At 50.0% G+C, this 11,053-nt stretch overlaps 2 protein-coding genes across 4 annotated transcripts in view; both read right to left on the bottom strand.

The window, feature by feature from the left end:
* Arhgef2 (Rho/Rac guanine nucleotide exchange factor 2) overlaps nucleotides 1-382 on the bottom strand; it is a 58,570-nt gene extending 58,188 nt beyond the window's left edge. For both annotated transcript variants that reach the window (XM_023713565.1, XM_023713566.1), the window contains exon 1: nucleotides 163-382. The gene's annotated coding sequence lies outside the window, so the exon portion shown is untranslated. The remainder of the gene's footprint in view (nucleotides 1-162) is intronic.
* A 3,077-nt stretch (nucleotides 383-3,459) lies between these two features.
* The window catches only part of Ssr2 (signal sequence receptor subunit 2), a 9,062-nt gene continuing 1,468 nt past the window's right edge, over nucleotides 3,460-11,053 (bottom strand). For both annotated transcript variants that reach the window (XM_023713822.1, XM_004629748.2), the window contains exons 3-6: nucleotides 10,497-10,595; nucleotides 10,030-10,138; nucleotides 5,802-5,879; nucleotides 3,460-4,000 (exon numbers count right to left, since the gene is read on the bottom strand). In XM_023713822.1, coding sequence (XP_023569590.1) covers nucleotides 3,890-4,000; nucleotides 5,802-5,879; nucleotides 10,030-10,138; nucleotides 10,497-10,595 — 397 coding nt within the window. In that variant the 3' untranslated portion in view covers nucleotides 3,460-3,889. The remainder of the gene's footprint in view (nucleotides 4,001-5,801; nucleotides 5,880-10,029; nucleotides 10,139-10,496; nucleotides 10,596-11,053) is intronic.

Raw genomic sequence — 11,053 nt, 5'->3', positions numbered from 1 at the left:
GTCCCTAATTAAAAAATAGTAAGCAAATGCAGGAGGTTGGTGGGAGAAGCTATGAATTATTCTGCCTCGTCCTGGGGTGTTCCGGGGTCCTGGCTGTGTCTGCTTCCGGGGGAACGCCCGTTCAGCAGGTGAGGATCCAGGATAGGGAAGAAGGAAACTCACCAGACCTGGGAGATATCCCACAGAGGGGTAACCTGTCCCTGTCCTCAGCTGGTGACTTCAATACTGGAAAACTTCTGCTTCAGGTCGTCCCTTTAAGGATCCAGTCCAGCACTGCGCTAGGGTTTCCGCTCTCAGGCCGTCTAAGGGAGCTGCTCATGGTCCACGAGCTACAGAGGAGACAGGACTCTCTCCAGCCCAGACCAGCTGCCTCTCCAACCACTCGGCCCTTCCCTTCCCCGCCCTACTTCAAACACCCTAGACTGCCATGCCCAGGCCTTTTAACCCCTTCTGTGCCTCTGCCCTGTCCTTGGCCTTCCGGGACAAAGGGTGGCCACAGGACTCAGGCTGCTGTGGAGACAGGTGCGGGAAGCTCGGCTGGATTTACCCCACAAGAGTGGATGTGGGAGCCTGATCCCCCAGTAAACTGTCACCCTCCCTCTGTCAGGGGCAAGGAGGAACCAGGGATGAAAGAAAGAGGGCATCTCAGGACAGGAGCCACCCCTTGGAGCCTGCTGAACGGCAGGGTGCTTGTGGGATCCTCAGTCCTTTACCCCCTCTCCCAGTGGCCTTCAAAATGGCTGGGTGGTCCCTTTAAGAGGCAGGTTACAGCAGTGGAGAAGGAAATATTGTGTTTTTTGTATGAAAGCGCAGGGAGGAGCAATTACAAGGCAGCTCCTTATGAAGAGAGCATTGGCTTTCGCCAACAGGAACAGGGTGGCCAGGCAACTGGGCACACACAGGACTCATGGCACTGCTTGTTGTGGAGACGGCAGCAGGATGTTTGGCCGGCTCCTCCACCCTCTCCCTGATAACAGCTTGAGGGGAGTGTGTGGCTGACTCACCTGCTTCTCCCCCCAGGGCAGGGGACAGACGGGTAGACCCTGGACTTCCTGAGGGAACCTCCGTGGGCCATGGCATCTAGGAAAAAGGCTTGCTAGAGCCGAGGGACCTTGGCTGACTCTGCTAACTCCCTGGTAAGGAGAGCTCGGTTATCTGAGCATCACTCCTTCATGTGGAAAACTGGGACAGATGTCAGCTAGAAATGCACAAATATTGTAATGGACAATGAATGCCAGGCTGGTAGCAGTCAATAGCTGTGCAGGCTGCCACCTGCCTGTACCCTTGTAGCCCCTTGACTGGGTTGTTCCTGATCTGTTAGTGAGAGGATCCAGTTAGGTGCTCCATCGTCAATCCTTCTTCTGAGTGAGAGTAAGAAGACAGCCCTGGCTGGGGCCTAAACTGCACTGTAAGAAAGTGACGTTGGTTGTTTCTTCCTGCATGAGAACACAGGAGAGGCTTGGCATGGTGGCACATTCCTATAATCCCAGCACTTGAGAGGCTGAGGCAGGAGGATCGCTGAGAGTTCAAGGCCACCCTGAGCTACACGGTGAGACCCTGATCTACACAGAGAGACCCTGTCTCTAAAAAAAAAAAAGGAAATACCTGAACCATTTTACAAGTGAGGGCCCTCAGAAATCCTCTATTTTGGGATTATCCAGAGGCTGAAACAGGCTGTCCATGGAGAAGTAGCCTCCTGAATTCATACAGCCAGTGAACACCAAAGTGGGGCAGCTAGGCGGAAATTCTCACAGCTACTTCCGTTCACTTTCTTCAGGCAGAGTCTAAAGGCCTACTATAGGAAAGGGGCAGAAGTCAGGCACTGGCTCCTCCTGGTACCAGGGCTGGGTGTGTAGATGATCAGATGCCAGCTAAAATGTGGGCAACGTGGGAGGGCTCCACAGCTGGTCTGCAGAGGGTGGGGGTTCTGGTGGCTGGGTCAGTATCCGTGTTGCCTGTTAGGGAGGCGCCTCCGGCTGGGCACCCAATCTCCAGGAAGGAGGTGGGGTTAGTACCTTCTCACCTTTTCCCCCCTCACAGAGCTGCCTTCAACTGAAGGTCAAGTTTGGGCCTCCAGAGGCTGATCTTCAGTTAAGCTGGCTGCCACTCATCCTATCAGACTTCCTTTACTGAGAAGGTAAGAGGGCGCAGTCCCCACACCAACTACTCCTCTAAGTCTCTGTGTCTATAGATTTTAGAAGCTCTTATATTCTCCACCACTACCACTTAAGGGAGGTTCAAATTCCATCCTGACTCCAAGGAAGCTGATCTCTTGAGAGATGAAGTATCTGGTTTTGGCATCTTTTCAAGGTGCCCCGAGACACGAACAGCCTCTACAATGCTTCTCTTGTCAGCTGTGGGCTCCTGGGTCCCCCTCCTAGTTTCCTTCCCCATAACAAGCACCAGACACAAAGTACTGAGTTCTGCAGAGACAGACCTCCCAGGCCTTCAGGAGAGCAGTACGGAGTGTGGACCAGGGGAAAAAAAAATCTACCTTCCAGTTAGGAGGTGCACAAAACCCAGCTGTACACCAGAACCCCTCCTCCTCTAGGTTAACTCATTTTATATCTGGTGACAACTCTACAGATGGAGAGGGATTCCCTGCTCCAGAAGCAGACATCCGAGTCCTGGAGAGCAAGACGCTAAGTACTGAACTACCCAAGCCTCTGACCCGCTGCCCTGTTCTCCCCTCTCCTGAGCATTTCCAGGTTTCCACTGAAGCACAATGAACACAAGCAAATATCTTTCCTGCCCTCTGACCTGGCCCATCCTGGGATGTCCAAGGCGCAGCCCCTGAAAGAGGGTGGTGAGCTGGCGGAGGGCAACTCCATTTGGAGCCTCCCGCTGTCTCCATGTCCTTTTCATCTTCTGGGGCCCAGAGGCTCCTGCTGCTGGGCAAGGGAAAGGTTAAACCGGTTGGGCAGGGGAACAAAGCTGCTGTTTGTTGGGTTTCCCTCCTGCCTGGGAGGCCATTCTCAGACCACGGCATTCCTGGGTTGGACAGAGTCAGCTTACACTGGCTTCTCCCTGCTGCCCTTCCATGTCAGGCCCCAAGCCAGGGATCTAGCACTTCTTCCTGCCCTGGGCTTAGAGCACAGGGCATCAAAAATAAACACACTCGAGCTCAAGCAACACTAGTTCCGCAACAAGAAAGGGGCTGGAATTAGAGAGAAGCACCAGCTTCTCAAGAGTGGTGGTAAATGGATCAGAGGGACAAGGCACAGGAAGGGCTAAGGACCACCTCCTCCAGCTGTGGAGAGCTGGCAGACAGGGAAAGTTCAGGGGACACATCATGACTGCCATGTGGCGAGCACTCAGGGAAGACAGACTCAGAAGGGACAGACCACCCAAAGCCCCATGGCAAGGAGACAACTTGGCTGACTTGTCCAAGAGCCAGGGCACTCTGGCCTGAGCTCCAGCAACCACCTCTGCTCACCAGCTGACAGGAAAACAGACAAGTCAGTGTGGTATTTGTTTTTATTAGAAAACCCCATTTGGTAAGCGCTTCCTTACCCAGACAGAGACTAGGTGGCCTCCAAGAGTCCCACAGCTTTCCGACGGGGGAGGGCAGGGTCAGGAGGGCTCAGGCAGCCAAAGGTCTCTCCTGGACTCCCAAGGGCGCACATGGCCAGCAATATACCGACAGCACCTCAGTGGGGGCTCAGAAGCACTGTGGGCTGCAGGCTGTGGCCAAAGGCAGCCCAGTTTGTATGGCTTCGTGGTGGAACCAAGGAGGCCCCCAAAGACTCCCAGGTCCAGTCCTTTACTCTGGCTAAGCGCAGGATCCAGGAGAAGGTGGCCAAGGCTAAGGACGAAGAGACTACATTTGCGAGACCCTCTGGAGCCTGGAAAGCACCTGGTTTCTTGGGAGAGGAGGGCGAGAGCCCCCTCAGTTCTTCTTGTTTTTGGGTGTGTCGTATTTCCTCTTGCTGGAGTACCACAGAAGCAGGGGGATGCCGATGGAGGGAAGGGTCATGACTCCGAAGGCTGCCCAGTCCAGCTGTGGAGGAAAACAAAGGACGAGGGTACAGAAACAGGCAGGGAAGGAACAGGACCAGTGAGCAAGGAAAGCAGTCTAGCCCAACTTCAAGCAGACACTGGAAAGCTCCTCCCTGACTATGCCTGATACAGAATGGCTCTGAAGGACCAATCAGGCTTTCAGGCTGTGAAGCCAGGGCCTTGCCTGACTCAGCACCGACTAGCTTCCACAGTGTGAGAAAATGGAGCTGCCCAGCTCTGTCCCCTACTGTCAGGGTTCCCCTGGGCTGCCCTCAGGTTTATGCCGGTGGCCCTCTCTTCTAGGCTTCCACCTCTCTGTTGCCTTCCAGCCTCCAGAAATGACCTGCTGCTCTGGGGTCACACGCTTTCTCATGTCTGAGTGGCTCTCTCTTCCTAGGATGCTGCTCTTCCCTCTTGATTGGTTAAACTTTTTTTGACCTTTGAGGATGGAATGCCAGGAGAGACCGATGCATGTTCCTTCAGCACTGGCCATAAAACCACATCATAGCACTTCCCCCATTTACTTTTTTTTAAAGAAATTTGCATTAGCTTTTTTAAAAAATTTTATTTATTTTATTTTGTGTGTGTGTGTGTGTGGCCAGCTCAGCCCACCAGGGGGCGGGGCTGGCTGGCATGTGGTAATGGGGGATTGAACCTCGGTCCCTGTGCTTTGCTAAACTTGTTCTAAGTAGGTGCTTTAGACCACTGAGCCATCTCACCAGCCCCCCCCCCCTTTTTTTTTAACAGTATGGATATTAAACTCAGGGCCTCCACACTAAGCTATATCCCCAATCCTTTTTTATTCTTTTCTTTTTTTTTTTTGGTAGAACCAGGGATTGAATTCAGGCCCTTGCACTTGCCAGGGAAGCACTTATTCTACTGAGCCATTTTCCCAGCCCTCCTTTTTTATTCTAAAGTAGTTTCACTCAATTGCTAAATTGCCCAGGCTAGGCTCAAACATACAATCCTGCCTCAGCTTCCCAGAGTACTAGGATTATAGGAATGCGCCACCTAATCCAGTTTTCCATTTATGCACCGAGTCTTCTAAATCTATACAATCTTTTTTTTTTTTTAAAGAATTATTTATTTATTTATTCATTCATTCATTCATTTTGTGTGTGTGGCCAGCTCAGCCCACCAGGGGGCGGGGCTGTCTGGCATGTGGTGCTGGGGGATTGAACCGCGGTCCCTGTGTTTTTGCTTAGCTTAGCTTGTTCTAAGTAGGTGCTTTAGACCACTGAGCCATCTCACCAGCCCCCTAAATCTATACAATCTTAATGGAAGGGACTATGTCATGACCACTGTTTCCTGAAGCAAAGTTTAGAATGAGCACATAATAGAAAGTGAATGAATAAATGAATTCCTTCAATCAGTATTTTAGTCAAGTCCTCAAAAAATTTCCTCCCAACATTCAACCACAACAAATATCCCACTTTGCTTTCTCAATGCTCTATGACTCTAAAGCTAACCAGATTTTAAATCTCAAAATAGCCCCTTGACTTTTTTTTTTGCAGAACCAGGGATTGAACTCAGGCCCTTGCGCTTGCCAGGCAAGCATTTATTCTGCTGAGCTATCTCCCCGGCCCCCTGAAAAGGCCAATTCTATAGCTCTGGCTATGGTGATCTTGTTGATGAAAATCTCTGGGAATGGTTAAATTGGGATACTTGGTGGCTGTCTCTATTAGACACCAGGAGAAGCCAGCCAGGGGCAGGCCAACCAACAAATCACCTACAGACTGAGACGTTCCAGAATCTACAGGGTGCTCACATACCAGGGAAATGAAAAGAGACCATAAGCTTACAAAATGGGGGGAGAATCTTCTATCAAACTCGCGCTGAGCCAGGATCCCGCCCTGTCCGGGTGCACTGGTAGACCCGATCTGAAAGGAAGAAAAGAACATTAGGCCAAGCCTGCAGTTCACCTCACGTGGGGACGGGCACCCCAAGCCACCCAACTCTAATCACCATAGTCTTAGTTCCCAAGGAGTCCCAGTGCTTCAACATGAGGAAGGGCCAAGGGTTGCCCTGAGGTACAGTGCTTGCCTAGCAGGGCCTGGGTTCTAGCCCTAGCATGGAGAGAGGCTGTTGGGGGAGATGAGGGAAAGCTTCTGAACTAGAAGGAGGTGGATGATTCTCTTAGCCCTTGGGAGGAAAAAATTAGGACGCAGGAGGCCTAAGAAAAACCATTGCTTGTTTTCTTTTTTTGTACTTAGGACAGGGTCTACAGGGACTGTAGATTGGACTCGTGGTGATTCTCCTGTTTTCAGCCTCCCAAGTGCTGGGATTACAGGCTTGCACCACCACACCCAGGCTTTTTTTGGTGGGACTGGGGATTGAATTCAGGCCCTTGCACTTATTCCACTGAGCCATCTCCCTGGCCCCACCATGCCCAGTCTTAATTGCCCTCTCAGTGTGCACCGTGGGCGGGGCCGGCACCACACAACGGGGATCAAATCCTGGCCACGGCACTCTGTCTAAGCAGGTGCTTTAATCTGCTGAGCTATCAGGCCAGCTGAAAAACCATTTCTTTCTCTTTTTCATTTTTTTGGCGGAACTAGGGATTGAACTCAGGCCCTTGTGCTTGCCAGGCAAGCACTTCTTCTATTGAGCTATCTCCCCAGCCCCCGAAAAACCATTTCTTTTCTTTTCTTCTTTTTTTTTTTTGGGTGGAACTGGAGATTGAACTCAGGCCCTTGCGCTTGCCAGGGAAGCAGGGAAACGCTTATTCTACTGAGCCATCTCCCCAGCCCCCAAAATCATTTTTTTTTTTAAATTTTATTTATTTGTGTGTGTGTGTGTGTGTGGCCAGCTCAGTCCACCAGGGGGCAGGGCTGGCTGGCATGTGGTGCTGGGGGATCGAACCGCAGTCCCTGTGCTTTGCTAAGCTTGTTCTAAGTAGGGGCTTTAGACTACTAAGCCATCTCACCAGCCCCAAAATCATTTTCTTAAAGCATTTAAGAAACAAAAAGTCATCCAGGCAACCCGCTTGGGTCTCCTTCGGTCCCTCTCTTGGACAGCTTTCTTTCCCCCAATAGATATATTCTGTTCTTTAAAAAATAAAATAAAAAATAAATAAAGCCAGTCAACTGTGCATTTGAGGTTAAGGCTCAATCCTCCAGGCACGGCCTCAGCCTCTGCACGGGGTGACACTGCTCACCTGGCAGCTGCCCCACAGGCCCATGTGTACACAGGCGTGACGTGCTGAGGGCAAGCACATACTCACTTTTCAAGTGAAACACTCTTCCTACTTCGCAGGCTGATATGAGGCACAAATAAATGCTGAGGAGTCTTCTGAAAGTATAACGTCCCACCCAAACATACAGCACCGAGGAGGGCCGAGGCCAGGCCACATTCCTCTGCTCTGAGAGGCGGCTGGGCATCTGGAGCACACTGCAAACAACTGTGTTCCAAGGTGGCAGCTGATTCTTAGATCCTACATTCATTAACCCACCCAGCCCCAGGTAGAAACAGTCTTGAGGCTTGTTCTGAAAGCAGAACTGACACAGATGCGAAAACACCGCTAGGATTGTGTGTTCCAGGTGGGATAGCAAAAGGGAATTTTAGAAAGTGCAGTGAGGGCTGGGGAGATGGTTCAGTGGAATAAGCACTTCCCTGGCAAGTGCAAGGGCCTGAGTTCAATCCCCGGTTCCACCAAAAAAAAAGTACACTGAGTGTTAAAAGAATTTTAATTTTTTACTATGTATTTGGTATAGGGTCTCACTAAGCAGCTCGGATTTATGGTGATCCACCTGTTTTCAGCCTCCCCAGTGCTGGAATTACAGGTATGCACCATCACGCCCTCTCTCAATTTTTTGTGTTTTTTGACACAGAGTCCCATGATGCACCTCAAGCTGGCCTGAAACTCAAGAACCTGCTGCCTCAGCTTCCTGAGAGCATCGGCTATAGGCACAAGCCAGTGTACCTGGCTAGCACTTCAGATTTCTTTGCGCTCTACAGATGTCTGTCAAGTTGCTTCTTTACCCTGAACTCACTAAACCTACAGCTTCCATGTACGGTCCTGTCAGAAGACCAGGAATTTTAGCTTCATAAATGTACAACCAGGCTTTGTTTTTCTTTTCTGCAACACTGGTGACTGATCCTTGTGCGTGCTAGGCAAGTGCTCCTCAACTGAGCTATAGCCCCACTGCTTTTGCTAAGTTTTAGTTTGAAACAGATCTTGCTAAAGTTGGTCTCTAACTTGCAATCCTGCCTCAGCCTCCCATGCAGCTGGGATTAAAGCCTGTGTCACCCTGCTCAGCTTCAAGGTCTGAACTTTGAAGGCTGGACAGAATCTCAATCTTTTGCTAGTTTCCACAGTTGCAAGGACTCAATAATCAATGGCATTAATCAATCAAAAGATTATCCACTAAATATTAGAATTGCAGTCCTTGACCTCAAGCAACTTATAATGAAATGGGAAGGGAGGGGAGGAGGAGGAAGAAGACCCACTCATAAGAAACCCATTGCTCCCAGGTTCTGCCAAAAAAAGAAAGAAAGAAAGAAACCCATTGCCAGGTGTGGTAGCACACACCTGTAATCCCAGCACTCAGGAGGCTGAGGGAGATAGATCAGATAGATCATTGTGAGTTCAAGGCCAGCCTGGGCTACATAGTGAGACCTTGACTCAAAAAAAAGAAAGAGAGCGAGCAAGCGAGCATGCAAGAGCGAGCGAGCAAGCAAATCACTGAAGGGCCAGGGAGATAGCTCGGCAGTCTAAGTGCCTGCCTGGCAAGTGCAAGGACCTAGATTTGATCCCCGGTACCACATGCCATGCCAGCCCCCAAAAGAGCTAGCCACCGAAACTGGGCATGGCGGTCTGCGCCTGAGGCTGAGACAGGAGGATCACTACGAGTCTGAGTTATATAGCAAGACCCTGTACCAAATCAATCAATCAATCAATCAATCAATCAATCAAACAAACAAACCATGGAAAACAGAAGTAACAGAGCAAGTGCTGCCAAGTTTAGGCACAGTCAATGATGTTTAAGGAAAGACTGAGTAGGGGAGGTCAGTATGATGCGCAGGAGACTGCTCAGAGCTGGTTCTCAAGAAGGGTTCAGATAATGAGGTGTAGGACAGAGTTTCAGAGGACAAAGGCAAAGAGAAAAGGGCAGGTGCTGAGGAAGGGGTGAGGTCCAGGCAGGAGCTGTGTGGTGGGCCAGAAGAGGATGACAGTAGGTCAAGGACAGCTGGGTGGTCAGACTGTGAATACGGACAGGCGGAACAGTTTAGCCTCGAGGGCAAAAACAGGCCATTCAGGAAAGGGAAGCAGGAGCAGTAGAGCCTGAAATAATCTGGCAGTGCCTTAGAAAATGACTAAAGGGCAAAGGCAGCAATGAACCAGGCAGCAGCTGACACATTCCAGACTACAAGGAAAGCAGAGGGAAGAAGGGAATTCCAGGGCATCCCCCCATGCACTTCAACTGCTCCTTCCAAACCTTTCCCTATGAAGCTACTCCCTTAGGGTGACACCCACCTCCTGGCCAATCTTTTTTTTTTTTTAAATTGTATTTATTTATTTGTGTGTGTGGCCAGCTCAGCCCACCAGGGGGCAGGGCTGGCTGACATGTGGTGCTGGGGGAATTGAACTGCGGTCCCTGTGTTTTGCTAAGCTTGTTCTAAGTAGGTGCTTTAGACCACTGAGCCATCTCACCAGCCCCTCTCCTGGCCAATCTTGTTGCCTTCAGAATTTAGTGGCATTTGCAGAAACTTCAGCACGTTTTTGGTTTTGTTTTTTTTTTTTGGTACAGGGTCTCACTATGTAGATCAGACTTATAGTGATCCTCTTGTTTTCAGCCTCCCCAGTGCCTGGGATCACAGGCGTGTACCACCATGCTCAGACTAGGTCGCTGGCTCAGCATGCCCAAGGGTGGGGCCGGCGTGGCATGTTGTACCAGGGATCGAGCCCCAGTCCCTGCGCTTGCCTAAGCATGCGCTTAGTACTCTGAGCTATCTCCCCAGTCCCCACCCCTGCAAGTTTTTAAGGGAAAGCAGAGCCAAGCCCTGTCCTCTCAGAACTTGGTAACTCACCACAACAGGCCCATCCTCTTGGGCCAGGTAGGTGATGGTTGCCGAGGTAAAGTTGAAGTAACCAGCCTTGAGAGGTCTCAGGACCACAGTGTGCGAGACGTTGCTAGCGCTGGCCCAAGAGTTAAGGGAGGGAAAACAGATGAAGCTACTGTGCCAACCATCTTTCATCTCGTGGACTAAATGTACCATTCCCAAAACAGCTGCCAACATATGTGGTGATCTCGTCATCTTTTTTTTTTTTTTCAGAACTGGGGATTGAACTCAGACCCTTGCGCTTGTTCCACTGAGCCATCTCCCCAGCCCTGCGTCTGCTCTAAATCATGCTTACACATGTACAGTGGTCCCTCTTGCTTTGGTTTATCCAGAGGTATAACAGAACAGCCATGCAGGCCAACCTGCCTGATACCCCCTTGCTGCTAAGTTCCTTCCTCCTTCCCAGCCCCTGTTAAACAGAGCTAAGAGGATACGGGGCAATCCGGTCCCATTTGACATTGAGCATACCAGAGACAATGCCAAAATCTTCTGGGGGAAAGGAATCATCAGATAATTCCACATCCAATGCAGCACTACAAAACAGAAGAAACAGAGTTTGTAGGCAACCAACACTCGAATCTGCTTGCTTGTCCTAAAAAGGTCAGAACTCAAAAGAGGATCACATAGTAATTTGGGCTTGTTGTACTGAAGAATTCAGGTCAAGGACTGGATTCCATTACTCAAAAGTACCAAAATACTTGCATATCTAGAAGGGACTTGCCCCAAATCCATTCTGCCTCACTCTGTGTGTGTGTGTGTGTGCGCACAACATATTCATGTAGGGAGGGGAAAGAGAAGGTAAATAAGGAATAGAAAATTAAAAGGAATAAATGACAACACAAATGTTCACAGGCTAATGAGATAAGGAAGTTGAAACTTATATCCATGAGGTGACAAAGGATCACATATTCATGAATCATCTTCCCCTCCTTATTTCATAATTCTTGCTTCTTCTCTACTCTGAAACTCTTCCAACCTTAAAAAGGGTAAG

Source organism: Octodon degus, unplaced genomic scaffold, assembly GCF_000260255.1.
Source record: "Octodon degus isolate 3935 unplaced genomic scaffold, OctDeg1.0 scaffold00032, whole genome shotgun sequence".
Taxonomy (NCBI): Eukaryota; Metazoa; Chordata; class Mammalia; order Rodentia; family Octodontidae; genus Octodon; species Octodon degus.
This window is presented reverse-complemented; position numbering and strand designations above follow the sequence as displayed.